Here is a 22068-nt window from a genome sequence, read left to right as displayed (position 1 = left end):
AACAAACAAGCAGAAAACTGTTGAAACGAACCAGGAACAATGAGAGAAGTTCTTCTGTATGTTGAAAAATCCAAGTATTTATTATACTGTTAAAACGTTAGCGTTCGATTTAAAAATGTATATAAGATGTACGCTTTCAGCAAAATAAGTATCTCGCCTTCCTCAGACAAACAGAATACTAGTTTGATATTCCTAAGCACTTTCTGCTCATTTTTCTTTTTTTGCTTGATCCTGTGCATATAATTAATTGGTATTGGTGCTGCAGTAGCGTTGTCGCCTCACAGTAAGATGCTGTCCGGTTCGATTCTCAGCTAGAGCGTCTTCTGCGTGGAGACATGCGTGAATGGGCGTACCTTCGTTGAAGGTTGTTCGTCAGGCCTGGCAAGCCGGTACGTAAAAAGCAACTGCCAGTCATTAGCGGACCAGAGTTCCACTGTGGCGACCCCTAACTGGGAAAAGCCGAAAGACACAAACATTCACTAAACTGTCCATTATTCTTTGTTATATAAAATTTCCTTACAGGCATTGTGAAGTAGACGATTGTACGTCAGTGTAAAACAGTCTCAAACTATGCATTTGCAGATGAGCATATTTTAATGAATTTTACTTGTTGTATTATGCGTGTTCATTTGCATTGTGCAGACATTTTTAAGTGATGTGGGGCTCTTCACGTGCAAGTAAAATGACAGCACAATAATATTTGTCATACTTTAGTTACCGGTGGCAAACATACCAATATCTGGATGGTTAATTTTAGCACTGATAATGTTTTTTATTTCACAACTTAAAAGAAGCAAGCATTATGTGACCTTTTAATATTTTTCTCTTCTCAGGAGCATTTCATGGAGGTGATCAAAAATCAGGAATTTTTGTTGCTGCCATCAAGTGAGATATCAAAATTGTTAGCTAGTGATGATATGAATATTCCAAATGAAGAAACCATATTGAATGCACTGTTGAGCTGGGTTCGACATGATTTGGAAGAAAGAAAAAAAGATCTTAGTAAACTTTTGGCTTACATCAGGCTTCCTTTGCTTTCCCCACAGGTAACATTTTTTTATTTTTTTTTTTTTTATATGTTAACTGTGTACTTTTATCATCTTCCTATATTTTTATGCATTCTTTAAGCTACTGTTTTCTTATTCTGACCTGGGAGCAGGAAGTCACTGACTGCAATCTGATGTTTGCGTGACTGATTGGTTAACCTAGCCTGTTAAACGTGGTTAACCTGTTGGTGTGCACAGCATTCAGCTAGCCTGTTAAACATGGTTAACCTATTGGTGTGTACAGAATTCAGCTAGCCTGTTAAGGTTGTGTCTGTACACCTGATGGCCCACAGTGTCTGCACTACTGCAAGGCTGTTAAGCCCTTTGATGCATTCATTAAAATCTGCAGTATTTTTTAATTTTTTTTTTAACTTCTGAAATGTTCGACATCTTTTTTTTTTCTGTATTTGACACCCTAATATTTAAAACCCATAGAGATGCAAATACATGCTTTGGTTTTACATTTTAAGACTTCATTACCATTCACACTCTAGTAGCACCATCTCAGGATAAAGTTGCCCGGTAGAAGATTACCTCTAAAAATATTAGCAGCAAATAAATTGAGCATCTTAGACATTTTAAGACCGAATACTAAACTGGACAAGGTATGCTTTTTTTTTTTGCAGTGGGGTAACTGTTAGCATTTCATCTGCTATCTTTCCTTACAATCGGGGTGCATTTGTTTTGAGCTGGTGCAAGAATATACCGCCACTACCAGTCCTAATTTATTTTCTGCTTTTTGCACAGTTTAAATCTCTAGACTAATGTTCTTCATTGTGAAGTTCTGCCTTTGCAGCCTAAGAAACTGAAAGTTACCAAATGTTCTGCAGATACTACATTGTTAGCCAGAAGCCCCATCAGCACTCTCTACTGCTTCTCTGAGAAACATGACATGAGGAATATGTAAGTACTGTATTCTTATCTTCTGCACAGGAAAGCAACCTATAAATGTTATCACAATAAAAGCATAATCGAAGGAACCCACCACATTACACAGCTCCACGCTGACGATAAATACTCTGTCATTTGTGTAACTAGCTACTTGTAAACCCCCCTCCCATTTTGCGACTCCATCCCATTGAAAATGTGGTCAGTCTTCTACATACCAAGATTTTCAAGTCAACTCAAAATATTTATACATAGAGACGCCACTTGTAAATGCAATCACACTGAAGCCATAACCTAATTAACCCCTCGACACACACACACACACACACACACACACACACACACACACACACACAAAACTAACTCACAATAACTACAGTCTCTTTCCTGTAACTAGCTACTTGTAATCCCCCGCCCTTTTTGAGATTCCATCCCACTGAAAATGTGGTCAGTCTTCTACCTACCAAGAAAGTCAACTCAAAATATTTATACACAGAGAAGGATAACTTAATTAACCCCTCAGAAAAAAACACACACACACACACACACACACACACACACACACACTAACTCAAAATATCTACAGTCTCCTTTCTGTAACTAGCTACTTTTAACACCTCAGCCCCCATATTTGGGACTCCATCCCATTAAAAATGTACTCACTCTTTATACCAAGAATTGGAGAACTAACAGAATCATTTCTGCACAGGGAAGCCTCTTGTACTTACTGTCACAAGGAAGCCGTAACCTAAGTTATGGTTGTTGGTGCTTAAACTATAAGGGCAAAAACTTCATGGGAATGTATGGCTAGACTTTTAAAGATCCTCACAGATAAGTAGTCTAGTAAGTACCTATGAACCTGTAAGTAACCACCCCTACATCACACAGAGCCCCACTCACAATAAATATGGTCTCTCTTCTGTCACTGTCTGGTCATATCTTCCACACTGGTTCCTCCAGACTTTCCTCTCCTTCCTTTCATAGTTCCCGTTTTTAAACAATGCCATTTTATCACCTGTTGCTTCTGTGTAATAACGGTAATATCCCCTATCCTTCCTTCCCTTTAAACCATGTCCCCTTTCTCTGCATCTGCCTCTCGGTAAATCATTCCCCATTTTTTCCTTCCACTCACTGCTTTCATCCTTTCTTAAAATTGAATAAGTTGTATATTTTGTATATATTTTTAGAATCATTCCAATGCATTAGTTTAGTGTCATAAACTTGATTTGTAATAGTTACTTTTGTATGACTTATTTTGTTGTTGACATTTGTGCTTTGTACTCTCCTGGATTCATAGGTTCATAAGTTGGTACTAGGCTATCAGCCCTAGGGCCTATACAAGCCTAGCCATAACAATTCTTCCCTGGCTATTTCTCCCCACACTATTTACTTCCCTGGACCCCTGTCTAGCAGGGCGACTGACGCGATCACCGTGGTGAATTTCCTTTCTTCCATCCAATCATCAAGGTTCCTTTTGAAGACGACCAAAGAGGTGCTCTGCTTGACATGTATGGGTAATCTATTCCAGAGTCTGGGGAGTCTCTGGGTCAGGAACCTATCCCTCCAGCATGTTTTGTTTATTGTGATGACAAAGTTTAGATCCCTGGAGCATGTGGCTCTGAGGGATTGGGATTTCTTTAAGTGTAGCATGTCCAACAGTTCTGGGTTTGACATGGCCTTGTATGTTAAGCAGAGATTGCCTCTGAGTAGACAATATGCGACAGAGTGTAGCTGGAGTTTTTTAAGGCGGTCAGCGTAGGGCATCTGCTTTAGGCCAGTGATTCTTTTAGTGAGGTATTTCTGCGGCCTTTCCAGTTGTTGCAGATGTCTTGAAAGGTACATACCAAACGGGGCGTTGTATTCTATAATGGGTCTAATGAGGGATGAGTACAGTGGGACAATGACCACCTTTTTTCTGGATGAAAAGCCCTTAGTGATGAGGTGCTCCACATAGAAGGATTTTCCTGACTGTTGAACTTGAAAATGGTCAAAATGGATCATTGTTTTACCTCACTTAATAGCAAATTAAATAAATAAATACATATGTACATACATACATACAAACATAAATAAAGTACTATGGTAAGTACTGATGTTTTAACATTAGCCACCTTAAGATGGAAAAAAGAGAGAAATTTCTGGCCTGTCTCAGTTTTCTGAAGATGACAGCAGTTTAGAGTATTTGACACAGGGATTGAGAAGATCTTCCCCTGTATGACCTCAGGCCATCAACTTTATAAACAAGTAAGCAGTTGAAGGTGCTCAGTATGGGGACTGACAAGAGAATCCTCACATTATTGTCCGCAATTATCAGAACAAGGTGATAGAGTGAAAGAGGCAGAATCCAGTTATTGATCATATACTACTTCTGCCAAGCCGATATACAAGGCAGCTTTCTAACCATGTAGTCAGCACCTTTTCCACTAGTGAGAGGTCTAAGTCATATCCGTCATCTTTGACAAAGAGAGGTTTGTGCCCTTGGTGGCTACACTAAGGGGGATGTCTGCCCCACCTTTGCTGTTATTGAAAACCTGGGCACGTGTGTCATCAGTCTGATTCCATGACAGCTCAAGTCTGTAGAAAATGTTAAATTTGGTAGTAGCACTTTGGACCAGGAGGCTTGTCTGTAGCTGCCCCCCCCCCCCCCCAAGACCAGGTGGACCATCATTCAAAGCTGAGGAAGTTTCTCACTCCTGCAAATCTACAGGCGTACAAGGCAATCCAAGACATAAGATACTCAGTAGTCTTTTCGTATGTGATTGGACCTGTGCTCTCAGGCATGGAACCATAACATTAGGGAACATTATTTGATGCCATTGCAGTACACTAGCCTTTTCTGTCCAAGTTCCAGCTCTTCCAAGCAGTTCCTCAAGTGTCATGCCCTTGCTATCATCATTCTGTTGTTCTCACACAGAGGGTCCAGGAACTCCGTGGCCTTAACAACTTTGGTGAAGACACAATGGGGAGGGTTGAGACTTGGAGCCCCGTGCTTGAGGGTGACGACTAATTCCACAGTTCCATTTGAATGCCTAAGGATATGGATGCTGTTAAATGGTCAGGTAAGCATGACTACAAACTCACTACACACTTGCAAGCATTATGTTAGTGTCGGCCCCCTTTCAGTGGACTTTAGAGTGATAGACTGTTCTCACTAGTCTCAACATGAGTCTTTGTTCCCACAGGAGATCATGTTGGAGGTCTAACACAGACTTGCTCCTACAGTACTTATTACCTTGATACGGCACTCTTGTCATAGATAGTACCCCAAAAAGGCAAACCCCCATTTCTGTCACCCACGTCCCCCGGAATCTTTTTCAAAGTTTTTGTCTATTCCTTCTAGCATGTCGACGGATCAGTTGCTAGTGTCCTCTCCTGCTCAGCTGGTGAACCTGGGAATTTTGAGGCAATGTTACAATTGCCTCATGTACACAGACAACCCTCTCCTCCTCCCACAAAACACAAATACATGCGAGATGCAACTATACGGCCAAACTGGAGGCTGAGCTCTCTCAACATAGGACTGGCAAGACCAGTCAGGAGGAGAAGGTTACCACACACACTATAGACCCAGTCTCACATAGTACCATCACAACCTCAAATCATACACATAAACACACAAAGACATACTGGTACGCTCTGAACAAAAATCTACCAAAACAGCAGAGGCCACCTAAGCAGACACCCAAACAACCACCACCTCAGAACACAGCACCTGCAACACATAGACCTCACAGTCAGAGTGTCAAACAGTCACAGCCCTTAAGGCCAAACACAATGCCAGACACACTAGTCATTGGTGACTCCATAGTCAGACACACTGACGTTCCGCTCACCAGACTGAGTAAGGAGAAGGTCACAGTAAGCTGCCTGTCGGGCGCTAGAATCCGCCACATAGCAAGCACTCAGGTCTCTCAACAGCAGGTACAAATATGACTCAGTCATTGTCCATGCTGGTGTGAACGACCTGAGACGTACCTCCTTGGACTACATGAAAAGAGACATTGAGGAGCTCTCTGATTATGTAGCCCAGGCAGGTATGACCCTGACCTTGAGCAGTATCCTACCTTCACCAAGAATGATGCCACAATACAGAGATAAGATGATCAGCTTTAACAATTGGCTTAACCACTGGTGTCATTCAAAGGGGATCCAGTGTCTGTCTGCCTGGGATGACATGCTGGACAAGCCACGCTGCTTCGCAAGGGACGGCTTGCACCTGTCACCACTGGGATTCGGATATTGGCAAAGGCTCTTGCCACCCCCATAGTGCCTTTTTTAGGCAAGGCTCAAATTCTAAACCTACCACCCTAGAACACAAAAAAGGAAAAAAACTAAGGGTAATGCTGCTCAATGCCAGAAGTCTAAATCTCAAAATGCACGCACTCGAGGCCCTTCTCAATATGGAGAACATCGATGTCTGTGCTGTGACAGAAACCTGGTTCAAGGCTCCTGAGAGCACCCCAGCACTATCAGGTTTTACCTCATATCATGCGTTCCGGCCCCAAAATCCAGACAATACCAAGAAAGGAGGGGGGGTATCCATATTCATCAAGGACACCCACACCTCAAGACTGGTGGAAACGCACGATGCATCGGAGACCATCCAGGTGCAATTAACCATAGGCAAGACTGCTCTGCAAATTGTAGCATGTTACAGGCCACCTTCACAAACTCAGGAACCTCACATGGCTTTCCTGAAAACACTAGAGGGGATAAATGTATCACCAAACACCATCATACTAGGTGACTTCAATTACCCTAATATAGACTGGGAACACTACTCAAGCCCAAACACCCTAGCCCAAAAGTTCCTGGAATTCATAAACTCAAATGCCATGGAACAACTAGTCACCATCCCCACAAGAGGAGATAACATACTTGATCTCATCATCACGAACATGGGAGCACAATGTTCAACACCGGAAGTATACCCTCACTGGTGAGATCAGACCACAAACTAATCTCGCTGGAGGTCCTCATCCCCCCCCCACCCGAAATAAAAAGACCACAGTAAAAACTTCTCGAAGCCGACTTCACACTTCTAAAGACTAGTGTGGTCTCCTTTAAGGCCCCGAGTGAGGAAAACAGTACTCAAGCCGCTGAATCACTCACAAATGCCTTCTACCAGCACCTGCAGGACTGCATGGATAAGGCAATCCCAAGCAAAACAAAGACTCTCTGTACCAAAGGCAAGCATCCACTCTGGTGGACCCCAGCCATAAACAAACTCTACAACAAAGGAGAAAGCTACTACATGATAGAGCAAAATCCTTAAAAGGTAAGACACCCTTGATCACTATAAGTAAAAACTAAGAGCTCTCATAAAATCATCCAAAGCAAATTTTGAGAGAAAAATAGCTAAAGACTCAAAAGACAATCATAAGGCATTCTTTAGCTATGTTAGAAACCTGGGAGGAAACTCCCAGATATGCTCAGAACTAGTCAAAATGATGTGAAGATTACTGATCCTACAGACATTGCCAACATACTGGCTGACAGGTTCAGTGCAAACTTCTCCCCTCCCCAAAGGAGAGATATCTATACCAAACGATTGCAGCCCCCAAACATTTCCAACGCCCAAGTTAAAACTGCTCTCTCCAAAGCAAAAACACAGCATCCATGGGACCCGACGGTGTCCCGGCTGTGTGCTCCACGAACTCAATGAGGAATTAAACCCACAACTAGGACAGCTATTTAATCAAAGTCTTACCTCTGGATATGTACCCAGGAGTGGCGCACTGCAACTGTGGTCCCACTTCACAAAGGCGGTGCTTCCACCGACCCTGGAAATTACCGCCTATTAGCTTGACAAGCCTTATCTGCAAAGCCATGGAGAGGATCATAATGGACCTCATAAATAAAGACATAGGAATTTGCAGACCTTGGATCCAACCCAGTTTGGCTTTGTCAAAGGCAGATCATGCCTTTTAAACTTGGTTGACTTTTGAAACAGTCACCAAAGCCATTGATGAGGAAAGGCAGTCCATACAGCCTACCTGGATCTGGCGAAGGCCTTGATACAATACCTCACTCGGGTATCATTGAAAAACTCAGCAGCTTAAATGTTAACCCATACATCACAAGATGGGTTGCAAACTGGCTGAGTGACAGAACCCACAGGGTCAGAGTTGCTGGCGCCATGTCAGACTCAAAGCCTGTCACAAGTGGGGTCCCACAGGGCTCAGTCCTGGGCCCACTCTTGTTTGGCATCTACTTTTCCAGTACAAGCAAACACAGGAGGGTTATGGCTGACAAAGTTTGCAGATGACTGCAAACTGGGAGCCATAGTAGAAAACACATCTGACACGGATATCCTTCAGAAGGGTCTCACAGAAACGGATAACTGGTGCCAGAGCCATGGCCTAAAGTTAAATGCCAAAAAATGCATAGTCATACCCTTCGGGAAAAACAAGGTTACCCCTAGCTACCAAATAGGTGGCAATCCACTGAGCACAGAAGAAGTTATCAGGGACTTGGGGACCCAGGTTGATTGTAGTCTGTCATTCGACACCCATGTAGCTAAAGTAGTTAGGAAGACCTTCTACATTGCCCACCTTATCATGAAGGGATTCTCATCTAGATCAAGGGAGGTCATGGTCTCCCTTTACTCATCACTCATCAGACCAATGATTGAGTACAATGCCCAATTCGGAATGTATCTGACCCGACACTTGCAGCAGCTGGAGAGACCACAAAAGTTCCTCACCAAAAGGATAAAGGGTCTCAAAATCTGTCCTATGCTGCCCGACTGAAAGAACTCCAGCTCTATTCAGTCGCCACTGCTTGCTCAACGGGGACCTTTGCCTAACAAACAAGCCCATGTGAAACCCAGATTTGATGAATATGCTTCACCTCAAAAATCTAGATCCACCAGAGCCACAAGGGCGGAGACTTAAACCTCGACACGGCTATTAATAGGGCGTGCTGGAGGGATAGATTCATCACCCAAAGACTCCCTATGCTGTGGAACAAAATCCCGGTATATGTGAGGCAGAGCACCTCGCTGGCCATGTTCAAGAGAAATCTTGACCAATGGATGGGAGATCGCAAATATACCCCAGGGATTACCTCAGTGTCACTGCTCGACAGAGGCACAGCAAAATATTGGGTATAGTTCCCCATACTTAAGGGGTGGCGTAAGCCACAAAACGATGGGCTAGGCTTGTAAATGCCCTCGGGCAGATAGCCTAGTATGAACCTATGAACCTATGAATCTACTAGTTGGGAACGTAGCCCACCTCATCTCCTCCATGTTCCAGTGGAAGTAACCTTCTTCCCCAAACAGAGAGATATTCACATCAGCCAGCTGGAAGTATGGGCAGTGTTTCTTGGCCTGAAAGCTGTGGAAGGGTAGCTTAGTGTGGGTCAGGGTAGCTGATACCAGACCCCCACTTGCTCAGGTCAGGCAAATAGTCTGCCACGATGCATACATAAACAAGGCTGTAGGATCATGTACTCCCTGTGCAGGAGGTGATGCATCGCTGGCAGTGGGAGTTAGATCATGATGCTATTCTTAATAAAGCGTACTTCCTGGAAGAGGTCTGTGTATTGGTGGACTTCTTGGGCTACAGCATCAGTCCAGTACTGGAGCTGAAGGGTTAGAAATCCTGTCTGGTCAAGATCTTCTGGTATTTGGGACAACCCAGAGGTCAACCTGTTTGTCACATGGGGGAATGCAGTCTTCCTCTTTTTGGCTCAGTACAACAGGGTAAAGAGGAGTTTTGGTATGCTTCTCTACTTTTCCTTTGCTCTGCTATGAAGAGTGTGATTTTAGAACATTGCACAAAATTGTCCCATTCAAACCAAATAAGTCCTCCTAGGAAGAAATGGCAACCATCTCTACTTCAGAGCTGGTGTTTATCATTTAGATCCTGCACTTGCACTAGACCTTACTGGTGTCACTGAAGTGATGGAGGCTTCCAAGAAACCTTTTTCTTGTTAAACTCTTGTTGCTAAGTAGAAGAGATTCTCCATCTGGAAAGAAAAGCATCCCATGCTGCCTGAGTTGATCAGTATAAAGGTGGTCCTTATATATCACTTATATGGCATGGGTCTTGGTCATTCCTTGGTTAAAGAGAATCTCTCTCCTCTTAGTCATTCCTTGGTTAAGGAGAATCTCACTGGCATCTCTGCACATCAGGATGTTAATGGCAAACAAACTTGTGGCCCTTTACTGGCAAGTTAGGCAGTTCCTCAAAAAAATTCTTTGTCTACATCTGCCTTTGAAAAATCCCTCTCCTTTTTGAGACTCAAGCTTCATGGCCAACAGCTTGGCCTATCCTTAGTATCACAGGACAGTTCCTTCCTCACTATCCCCCCAACACAAATAACTCTAATACTAGCCTTACCCTCAAAACAGTTTCCACCACTTCAATCAAAAGCATGCTCTCCAAACTAAAAACCTCATCAACAGCAGCCGACCTACTCCCTAGCTATTTCTTGAAACTTACAGCAGATGCTATTGCTATCCCAGTCTCCACTTTCATAAACAGATCAATTGTTGAAAACTATGTGCCCAAACTCAGGAAAATATCCTATGTTACACCCATACATAAAGGCGGGACCTCCACTGAACTTAATAACTACAGACCCATTGCTTTACTCTCCCCCCTGGCCAAAATCCTAGAAAAATGCATCCATACCCAGATGCTAAACTATCTCGTAGACTGCAGCATCCTGTCACCTACTCAGCATGGTTTCAGACCTGCCCATAGTACCACTACAGCTCTCCTCTGCTTCACAGACACAGTAAACCGTCACAAAAATGAAAGCCTGCAAGTGTCAACTCTTTTTTTGGATATGTCCAAAGCATTTGACACAGTCTCACACCAAATCCTGCTAAACAAACTAAACCAATATCATCTATGTAATTCCACTCTTACCTGGTTCCAAAGCTACTTAACTGACAGGTACCAAGCTGTGAAATGGGAAAATTCTCTCTCTCCTCAGCTGCCCATAACTATAGGAGTCCCACAGGGTTCTATCTTAGGACCACTACTATTCACAGTCTTCACAAATGACCTCCACACAGCATGCATTTATAATTCAGTATGCAGATGACACTACCTTAATCTGTGCTGCACAAAACATTCCCACCCTCCTGCAAACAACTCAACTAGCATTCTCTGACGTTGAAAACTACCTTACCAAAGCCCAATTTATCCTCAATCCAAAGAAAACTCAGCTTATGATTATAACCAGTTCTAACAAAAACACTAACAGTCAATTCACTATCTACTCCACAAATGCTACTCCAATTGCTCCAGTGGCACAGGCTAAGCTATTGCGGATAACCATAGACTCCCACCTAAAATTTGATAGTCATCTGAACTTGACTATTAAAGAAGTACATGCCAAACTGGGGTCACTCTACCATATCAAACCATTTCTTACCAACAACACAACATCAGCCATTGCTCGCTCCAAACTTCTATCCACCCTACTCTATGCATCTCCCATTCTGACTAATCTCAACAAAACTGAACTAAGCAAAATGGAAGCTTGCTATAACAGAATTGCCCGTTTTGCTGCAAATTGCTCATATAGAACTCATCACTGTACTGCTTTGAGACAGCTCCACTGGCTTGAACTGCCCAACCTCCTAACCTACAATCAGCTCTGCCTCTGTCATTCTATCTATTACCTCCCCAATAAGTGTCCTGCCCTCAAAAACCTAGTACAACATCACTCAGCCAAAAGGCCTCTTAGATCATCAAGCAAACTACTACTAGAAGTCACCAACAGCTACAATAGCTTTGGAGATGCACTATATAGTAGTTCGGTGGCTAAAAAATGGAACTCTGTCCCTACTAGCATTCAAAACACATCATCCAAAGCCTCCTTTAAAGACCTCATCAGGCAACATCTCAAGCAAAGTTGGCAGTGCCATGATTGCTCCCCAGGCTAGTGAAAGCGGATAACATATGCATACTAAATCTAGAGCAATTGATAATAGTTTTTCAGTCTTACTCACAAACACTGGCTAATCTACAATGTATGTATCTGTGTACTATGTATGTATTCTACCTACATTCCAAAGTTCAGCTGTACACCACAAATCTATTACTTACCTTTATTTTTAAAATTAATATCTTTTTTGATTGTTCTCTCCACTGTAACTGTTTGTGCCGCATACCACTGTAAAAACATGTCTCTTGTAATTTGTGTGTATACTGATTTTGTCTAAATAACTAAATGTGTCTGTAATTTTTCTTTGTGGAGCTTTTCTCCCCGGGCCTCTGCTGAAAAAGGGCCTTTTCGGCTCAGTCAGACACCCCCGGTTAACAAATGTAAAATAAAATAAATAAATAAATTATCTCTCTGGTCATTGGTTCTGAAGGCTGTCTTTTGGATTGCACTGATGTTGATGACCATCACTTCTGCATGTCGGGTCTCTGAGCTTCAGGTTCTTATCTTTAGGAAACCTTATTTGTGTTTTTACAATGATTAGGTATCCAATATGACCTTCACAATTTCAGCAAAAAGTGTTACCAGAACTGTCCTTGTACTAATCCATTCATCTTCCTTTTGCCTTCCTTGGGCAGATGCCAGGTGAGAAGCCTCTTTCTATACTTTAGATATACATTACCAGCTCAAATTTTGTCTAACGTGGGTGCTTGAAGTGAAGAAGATATAATAGCTTTTCATCTCCTTTACGTCGGGGACACAATGCTTGTAGTGGGTAAACCTATCCTAATGGGCTGATAATTATACTGCAGTTGCCTCCAGGCAGTTAGCCATGCATTGAAAACTTGATGTTGTTAGTGAGCCCCTCCCTGAAATTGTTGCTTCAAGTGCATGCTTCAAAAATGTCTCCATTGTGGACCTGTTTATTGCAGTCTTTTGCATCAGTTCACATCTTTGATTAATATTTTTTGCTTGGGCCATAATCAAAGGAATTGGGCTTCCTTTGTCAACTAGCTATTTTAGGACTTGATTATTTGACTGATTCCTAGCCCTTAAACCTTCCTGCAGTTGTCTCTGGCCTCCCAAGAGGTTTTATTTTCACTGAGTGGAAGTCTCCACAGTAGTTTCCTGTTGTGTGTAGCTTCTGAAATCAGATCTCTGTACACACACACACACACACATATATATATATATATATATATATATATATATATATATATGGATTTACTTTATAATCGCAAAATACTAAAATACCGAATTTTAGTATCACAAGACTATAAAGTCGAAAGCCCAAAAAACCAGCACCCACAACTGCGAAATTCAAAATCGCGATCATTCACATACACACACCACCACACAAACAAGCACACATACACCTACCTAATGACACTGCAACAAACAAAGCAGCACACGCAAACACAACATAACAAACATACCTACCCTACCTATAAGCAGGGGGGCTGCACCCCCCCGCCACATCCCTGCCTCTTATATATACTAACTCCAAGGTCACACTAAACACACAAAACTCACCACTACACACACACACACACACACACACACACTGAAATCCCTACCCAATACCCTTACAAGAACACCACTTACCTGAATCCCAAACTAAATCCACAAACCGCACGTCACGAACGCAACAACACAACAGCGGATTCGACATTTCCACATTCGATATTATGCAGTTTCACGTAACTGCACTTTTGACTTTATAGTCTCGAAATACTAACATTCGATATTTTAGTATTTTAAGATTATAAAGTGAAGCCATAAATATATATAAACATATATATATATATATATGTATTTGCTCAGTGTGTGTGTCTGTTGAAGCTTTCTGCACTTGGTGTCCGTTACCCTCTTTTGTCTCCCTGTGTGTGAGTGGCCTCTCGATGCTGTTGCTGCAGAGAGTTGGGAAGCTGTGTAATTTATTATATTATTTTATGTTATGTATACGTCTGTTATATTTCTTATCTTGGCATCCACCAGCAAGAAGTGCTCATACTTGAGTGTGAAAGAAATATTTTGGCAAAATAGTATATCTAAAGAAGAAATAATCTACTGCATAAGGCTTCCGTGCAAACCAGCTGGTATGATGAGTCCATATTTGTTATTTGGGGAAGCACAGTGATGTAGTGGTTAGCATTTTTCCCCTCACAGCACTTGCTTGCCCAGTTTTGCTGTAGGCTGGGGTGCCTTTTGTGTGTAGTTTGCACATTCTTCTTGTATTTGTGTAAGTTTTGCTGGATGATGATGGTTTCCTCTCATATCCCAAATTTGAACTGGTTTTCCTCACAGGTGTTCATAGTTGTACATGTTTTATGAGAACGAGTTCATGTGCCTACATCCATCCTGTGAAGGACTGGTGTCCCATTTACGATTCATTCCCCTGCCTTGTGTCCACTGAGAGCTGGAATATATTCCATCTCTCCGGCAGACCTGACTTGGATTAAATGGGTGATCAGAGAATAATTAAATTAAATGAATGAATGAATATTTCTTTGGCGGCAAAATCTCACTCCCACATCCTTAATACCCCTACATTATTCTTACTCCTGCATTGACGCATGTCAGAGGTGAGAGTAATTACTCCAAACTTTTGAAATTTGAAACTTGAAAAAAATTCTGAATCATGCATACTGCTGCTTCTTATAATGGAATCCCTTAAAGGTTCAAATATGGACATACACAAGAAATCCAAATTGGTCAGCATTTTGTTCTATAAAATTGTACATATTATTAGACTTTAAAGAATCGGACATGAATAAGATGCACGAAATACTGAAATGAGCTATGTAGACACATCTGAAGTCCTAAATGCATTGCTCCTTATAAGTGAATGTGAAAGTTTTAAATGTGATTTATAAAACATAAAAAAAAATGAATGATTAAATTGACAGAAGCACAATGCAACATTTGTATGACTTGTAAATTAGTATATCAGTTTTTAAATATCTTTTTAACAAAAAAAGAATATTAAAAACATGAAATACTTTTTAACATGCTAAGGCAGATCACCACTGAATAGAAGTTAACAGTTTTGCAAAATTTTAAAAGGAATATCCCCAATGCAGGCCACTGTTATGCATGACCAAATGTGCAGTGAAATGTTTGTTTAAATATACAGTTTTGATCATTTTGATGAACTACTATTAATCAGTTATTGAGCTTGATTAAGTAGAAATGAACTTCTGTTAACAGTACTGAGTGACCAATCCTTTGTTCAATGAAAAGATACCTTCTGCTTCTCTCCTACAACTGTAAAACAAATGGCTCCACAAACTAAGGAACTGAATTTCCTTCAAGAAATAAATAAATTAGACAAGAACAAGTTTATTACTCAGTACTTCCACCATTTCCAGACTACTCTTCTGTTACATATAAACCAGAGTGATAGCCTTACTTCATCTATAGCTAACCTTCATGATTGGATTGGTGCCCACAAATTCAGCCCAGGCCTGACTTGTTTTTGAGTACTGTCCATGGACTAACTCTGCTTTGTAAACATTTTGCATCTTTGTCTCACTGTATGATTGAAGTATATCTGTTATCATTGCCAACACATTTTCCTCCTTTGAAGTTAAATTGTCTGTGATATATAGGAAAATTACTCATGAATGTTGCTGGTTCATTTGCAGTTCCAATCACAGTGAGATGCTCCTCAAACTTTTGATTCCATAGTTTTCAGTTTTCAGACAAGGTAAAGCAAACAGCCGAAAAGAAATGACTGGGTAGATTTAAAATAAAGTTTTATTTTTTCAAGTTGGCAGTATGTGAAGTTGTTTGCTTACCTTGTAGATTTGTCCTGTTAGCACCTAATTGCTTGGTGTGGAGGATTTTGGCCATCCTTATTTCAGGCAAGTCGCCATTGCTTTTGTCTCTCTTCTGTTGACAAGGATAACATGATGCGTTCTTAACTAGATGTTTGGGTATTGTTTCAGAGATGTAGATTTTTATCTGCTATACTAATTATTGCCTTTTCCAGCTTGGACTTCAATAGAAGTCTTTCCCAGGCTAATAGTATAACAATGTATCCCTTCTGTGTGTAACAGGTGTACTGCTTTGTAGTATAGTGGCAGATACAGTTAGCTGGCTAATAAGTATGTAACCCTGCTCTCTAGCAAGTATGTTTACTACTAATATATCATAGTGGCACCATATCTACTGCTGTCCAGTTAAAATGTTTGGTATCTTAAAAGTTAGCAAGTTTACTTCATGCAGACACTCCAAATATAGTATTTTCTATGAAATACTGATTATTATGGTAAACTGGCATCTTCTGAGAAGTGTAATTTTTTTGTCTAACGTACACTGTATCACACTTCTCCACAATTTTAGGAATCCTCCCATCTTCCTTTTTTTTTCACCTTTTGGAATGCTAACCATTGAGTCCCCTCCAGCTAGACTCAAGTCCATTTGTTCCCCAAGATGTAGAAGAACTTCAGATCTTGTGGAGGCAAGAGTGGTCTAGATAGGCTGTCATCCTCACAGACAACAGGGAGATTTCATCCTTGCTGCCACACCCACAACTGAGGACATTTTGTATGTTAACTCCTTTTGTTTCAGATGTAGGCATATCTGCCACTTCTGCCCCGCAACCTGCATTTGCATGCTGCTTCACATATGCACACACAGGCAAGGGCTAGCATCTCCAGCTTGGACAACTCACCCATGCCCTGTCATCGGACTCCCCTCATTCAGGACTTGCCCCCGCCCTACATTATGAAGTCTGTCTTTTCTAAGGTGCAGATAACCCTTCCAGAGCCATTGATCCTTCCTTCCAAGTATTTGAACACCTGTCCTCAGCTGCTGCCCTATCAAATGCCTGAACCATTAATTGAACTTGGCTTGTCTGGACATTCTTATGGATTTATCCCATTACACTACCAGAAAGGCTATTTTTTTTTATATATTCTGATCTTATAGGTGGGGACTGGAATTGGATTTGCCATAGGGGCATGTGTCTGGGGGTCCCAGAAGGGGAAAATACAACAAAGGAAGGTAGAGTTTTGAAGAAATTTATGAAAATATTTGGCATGGAAGATGTGAATTTAGTGCTAGGAATTTGTAATGAATTTACATATTGCTCCCCAAGATACAAAAAAAACTGGTCTAGGCTAGACAGAACTCACGTTTTACAGGAACAAGTGCATTTAATTGAAAGTTTTGATATGCATCCAGTAACTATTTCAGATCATGCACCAGTAATAACTACAATAAAAACGAAAGATAATGAAATAAAAATGAGACTCTGGTGCTTTACCACCTATCTGTTTAAAAGAGAAGAATTTTAAGGAATGGGTAGTGGAAATTATTCAGGAGTTATTAAAGAAAACAGAAATTTTTTCTGAAAGTATCGCTAGGGAGCTGGATAAAATTAAAGTGGAGTTTAAAAATAGGATAGAAATAAAAAGAAAGAGAGATGATCTTTACTCACTCTCTCCCCCTTTCTACAATCGGACCCTCAGTGTGCTGTGGTCATCTACAGGTTAGCAGACTACCTCTTCTGTCTCAACCAGCCTTTTGACCCACCCTACCTGGAGCTACCTGTGATCAAGTCCCTTCGTGGGTGTACCCCTCCAATTTTGGACCGTTTAAGTTAGCAAACTACCTCCTCTGTCTCAACCAGCCTTTTGACCCACCCTGCCTGGAGCTACTTGTGAACAAGTCCCTTCGTGGGTGTACCCCTCCAATTTTGGACTTTTTAAGTTAGCAAACTACCTCCTCTGTCTCAACCAGCCTTTTGACCCATCATACCTGGAGCTACTTGTGATCAAGTCACTTCGTGGGTGTATCCCTCCCATTTTTTATTGTTTAAGTTAGCAAACTACCTCCTCTGTCTCAACCAGCCTTTTGACCCACTCTACCTGGAGCTACCTGTGATCAAGTCCCTTTGTGGGTGTACCTCTCCAATTTTGAACTGCTTAAGTATGTCCTGCTTAATTCTGAAAAGGTGTTAGCAGCTACCTGTACTGAATCTGTTGCTCCTGTGATGGCCCATCTCCCTTACACATCCATGGACCTATCCCTGTTTTCTTCTCCATCTTTTACCTATCCCTTGTTTCTTTATTTTCCCCATCTCCTGCCTATCCTGCTCTCCCACTCTTCCTGCTCCCCTCCAGCTCTTCTCAGATCTCTGACTTTCTGCACTATTGAACCTCACTGACCTATCTCTTCCTACTCTGAAGTGTGCCTACTTCACCTACCTACCCTTTCTGACTTTCCCCAGTTTCTTTATTCCTGCTCCCTTACCTCAATACGTAGTGAACTATTTAGTCAATCTCTCTCTTTCTGAGCTTCTTCTGGCCCCTCTCCTGCTCACACAGTTGATAAACTTACCTGCTTAAACAGATTGTTTTTTTTCTTCTTCCCTGAGGTGTTTCTCTGTGGGTGTAACATCCCTCTGGTGTCTTCCTTAGCTTATTACTGTTAACTACTGTACTTTTTTTCTCTCTCTATCTCCCTTCCCCTTTATCTTACTTTTCCCTGCTACTATTTATTGATTTCCATCTATCTGTTATCCTTGACTTATCCCCCGTTGTTCTTCCTGCCATAGTTATTGAGTACGCTGCTTCTCCCATAATCCCTTGCATCTATTTAAACTATTGTACCGCTCTCCTGCACCATCTTTACTCACTTTCTCCTCCTCTCTACAATTGGATCCTTGATGTGCTGTGGTCATCTACAGGTGAGCCTACATTCGAGATTTTTCAGCTGAACTTAATGATTTGTACTGATTTCACAAATAACATGGTTAGTGCATCTTTGTTGGATAACTGAATGCTGTTCATGGTTATTGTAGCTCAAATCGAGCCCTTTTTTTTTTTTTGCTACTTTTCAATTTTTCAATCCCCGGAGCTACCTAGCGACTTAACTGGTCCTATTTGTGAGCCATAGTCTCCATCCTAGTGTGCATTTCTTTTTTGAAAAACTGAACGCTATTTATGGTTATTGTAGCTCAAATCGAGCCTGTCTTTGTGCTACTTTTCTAATGGTTAATCCCCAGAGCTACCTAGCGACCTAACTGGTGCTATTTGTGAGCCATAGTCTCCATCCTAGTGTGTAACTTGCTAGTCTTTTTTATGCCTTTTTTTCACCAGAGTTACATGGCGACCATACTGGCATTAATTTGTGAACTGTAGTCCTTGAGCTAGGGTGCATTTTGCTGTTTCTCTGTTGAAGCATTAGTTCTGGCTGTCATTCAAATGCAAGTCTGATTATCTTGGCAGTTTAGTTCATGCAATTAATCCTGACTTTAAGTCCCACTGTGCCACTGGCGTTTACACTGCGTAGATCTGACTGTGGTGGCCGCGCACTTTTGTTAAGCACGCTAGATGCTTAACACTCCTCTGGAAGCCATGTCCCACGTGGCAATTTGAGTGTTATCTAGAGGAAAGTTCCCATGGACAGTGTCTCTGCTCCATGTGTTGTCTTATCTCCCTGTTTTAATCGACTACCAAAACTGGCTTTTTAGCTGTGTTTTTCAGTGTACATTATTCCTAAACCATTGTATATTCTCCCCATATGACAAATCTAACTGTTTGATGCTGAGTTAACTAATTGTACTAGATATTATATCTTAATTTTGCTTGAAATATTCTTGAACCTGGATTGTTTGGGCATTATGAAACCTTAAACTTCTAACCAACTCTGTATTGCATTGTTTTTGAACTGTTGAATGCTCATAAACCTGTCTAAACCTGCTGCATTGAACATATCTTGCACTGTATTTTGTCTGCATTAACCTAAACAATTGCATCATAATACTGTTTTTTATACTGCATTGTCTCTCCTCTTTTTTTCTCTCCCTAAATCCTACTTCCTCCTACATCTCCCTACTCATCTCCACTCCCTGCTTTCAACCCTCATACTCAAACCTGCACTCCCTCCCCCTCACCTAAACCAATCAAAGGTTCCTGTATATGCTTATTGTCTCTTACCCACGCCTGCAACCATCTCTGTCATACTTCACAATACTATACATTCCACAGCCCCCTACATTCTCACCAATTTACTAGCCAAGTCTTATTTCTCTCTCAGTAGCTACTCTTCTCCCTAGCCTTTTATTCTCTTTCTATTCTTTTTAGGTTAGCAAACTACCTCCTCTGTCTCAACCAGCCTTTTGACCCACCCTACCTGGAACTACCTGTGATGAAGTCCCTTCGTGGGTGTACCGCTCCAATTTTGGACTGTTTAAGTATGTCTTGCTTAATTCTGAAAAGGTGTTAGCAGATACCTGTACTGAATCTGTTGCTCCCATGGTGGCCATCTCCCTTGCACATCCGTGGACCGATCCTTGTTTTCTTATCCATCTCTTACCTATCCCTTGTTTCTTTCTTTTCCCCATCTCCTGCCTCTCCTGCTCTCTCACTTTTCCTGCTCTCCTCCAACTCTTCTTGGATCTCTGACTTTCTGCACTATTGAACCTCACTGCTCACTGACCTATCTCTTACTACTCTGAAGTATCCCTACTTCACCTGTGTACCCTTAATGACTTTACCCAATTTCTTTATTCCTGCTCCCTTACCTCAGTACATAGTGAACTACTTAGTCTCTCTCTCTCTCTCTCTCTCTCTGAGCTTCTACTGGCCCCTCTCCTGCTCACATAGTTGTTAAACTTACCTGCTTAAACAGATTGTTTTTTTTCTTCTTCCTTGAGGTATTTCTCTGTGGGTGTAGCCCCGCTCCATTCACTCCCCTACCCTACCTCCATTCCCACTCACCCCATTACAATTTCCTTTATACCATCCACTCCCTCCCCTTCATCCACTACTGCTCACTAACAACTTCCTGTCAACCCACCTAATACACCATTTCCTGTACACACTACTCCCCTTCTCCCACTTACTACTCACTGAAAACTTCCTCCCTAACTTCTGTCTCTCTGTCTCCTACTATGCACATCCCCTACTCCAATCACACTCTAAAATGCAATACCTCATCCTTACCTCCTCCCTCCTCTTTTTCCTAAGATGTTCTTCGTGTTTCACTATTTGCAGTCATCACACTTGGGTTATCTGCCTGCAAGTAGCCCTCAGTTGGCCTGAATACCAGAGTCTTAGTATTTCTGCGTCAGATGCTGTCGCTTTATCTATGATGTCAGGTCATCGGGTATAAAAACAGGCAGCAGACGCCATTACATCAGTCTTTCTTGCCGAGGAGCCCGAAGCAGAAGCAGTTCACAAGTGCCGGCGGCTACCTGTAATTTTCTTTTTTTGAGTTGATAATCCTGAAGTCTTCTAAAGCTAATTACCCCATTGGGGATCCTGGGGATCCTTTTTTCTTGCTGTAACCAATGTCAGAAAAAGTTAACAATTGTCTTGCCTGTGGAAAGCAAATACCTCACAGAGATTTTCATTCTTACTGCGTCACCTGTTTAGGCCCAGACCATGACGTCCCTCGCTGCTGGTTTTGTGCCTTGTTTAACACCTGAACCATTTGTCATCGGGCTATTTTTGTTGCTAAATTCTTTCACTCTTGATCATCGTATTCCAAAATGGCTTCAGTAAGCCATCTGACTACTGAATCTTCAGAAAAAATGTAAGGATAAAGACAGAGACAGACTGCATAGGTCCAAAACTGCCAACGACACTTCCGTTAAGCTAGTCGCCAGTCTGCCGGTGCACAGTGAGGCGCCTTTGCAGCCCCTGATACCCACTTCTGTGGATTCGCAGGCCTCTGCTGAGACCCTTTTGGAGTCTGGTATGCCGCGAAAGGCTTCTTCAACTATGGAACCAGCGGATGTCTCTACCCTGGATGGGTCCAGAGCCGCTGTGCAGGCACCGGCTTCTGAGGGTGTTTTCCGACCTACCAATGTTCGAATCAAACAGACAACTTTTTTTTTAGCCAAAACTACAGAGTTTCTTAGGCCCAGAGTATGCACTACGCATAGAAAACAGACTACCAAAGCGCATGCTCAGGTGCTCATGCCAGTAAAACAAATGCTTAGAATGGTTGAAGACCTTATAACGCTAATTAGGGGAAGCCAGCCTTCCCCTGCTAAGAGACAAAGAATTCAGTTGCCTTCAGATTCTACAGACCAGGAGCCCAGTGACTCTGACCTTTCTGATTATCAGGACATGCATGCCCTTATCAGCCTATGAGGATTCAGATGCAGAGGAATCCATTCCCTCTGCCCCCCCCCCCCTCCAGAGGATTTCTCTTTTGGTGAAACCTTGCATACTTTAAGAGAGCATTTCCATTGTGAATGCCAAGACTA

The 22068-nt window shown here is 41.9% G+C and overlaps 1 protein-coding gene across 2 annotated transcripts in view; it reads left to right on the top strand.

Moving 5' to 3' along the window:
• KLHL5 (kelch like family member 5) overlaps positions 1 to 22068 on the top strand; it is a 1925884-nt gene that overhangs the window by 1408246 nt on the left and 495570 nt on the right. For both annotated transcript variants that reach the window (XM_044062938.1, XM_044062939.1), the window contains exon 5: positions 834 to 1046. In XM_044062938.1, the coding sequence (XP_043918873.1) occupies positions 834 to 1046 (213 nt within the window). The remainder of the gene's footprint in view (positions 1 to 833; positions 1047 to 22068) is intronic.

This window comes from Protopterus annectens, chromosome 2.part1, assembly GCF_019279795.1.
Source record: "Protopterus annectens isolate FY-2018-M chromosome 2.part1, PAN1.0, whole genome shotgun sequence".
NCBI classification, from domain to species: domain Eukaryota; kingdom Metazoa; phylum Chordata; order Ceratodontiformes; family Protopteridae; genus Protopterus; species Protopterus annectens.
This window is presented reverse-complemented; position numbering and strand designations above follow the sequence as displayed.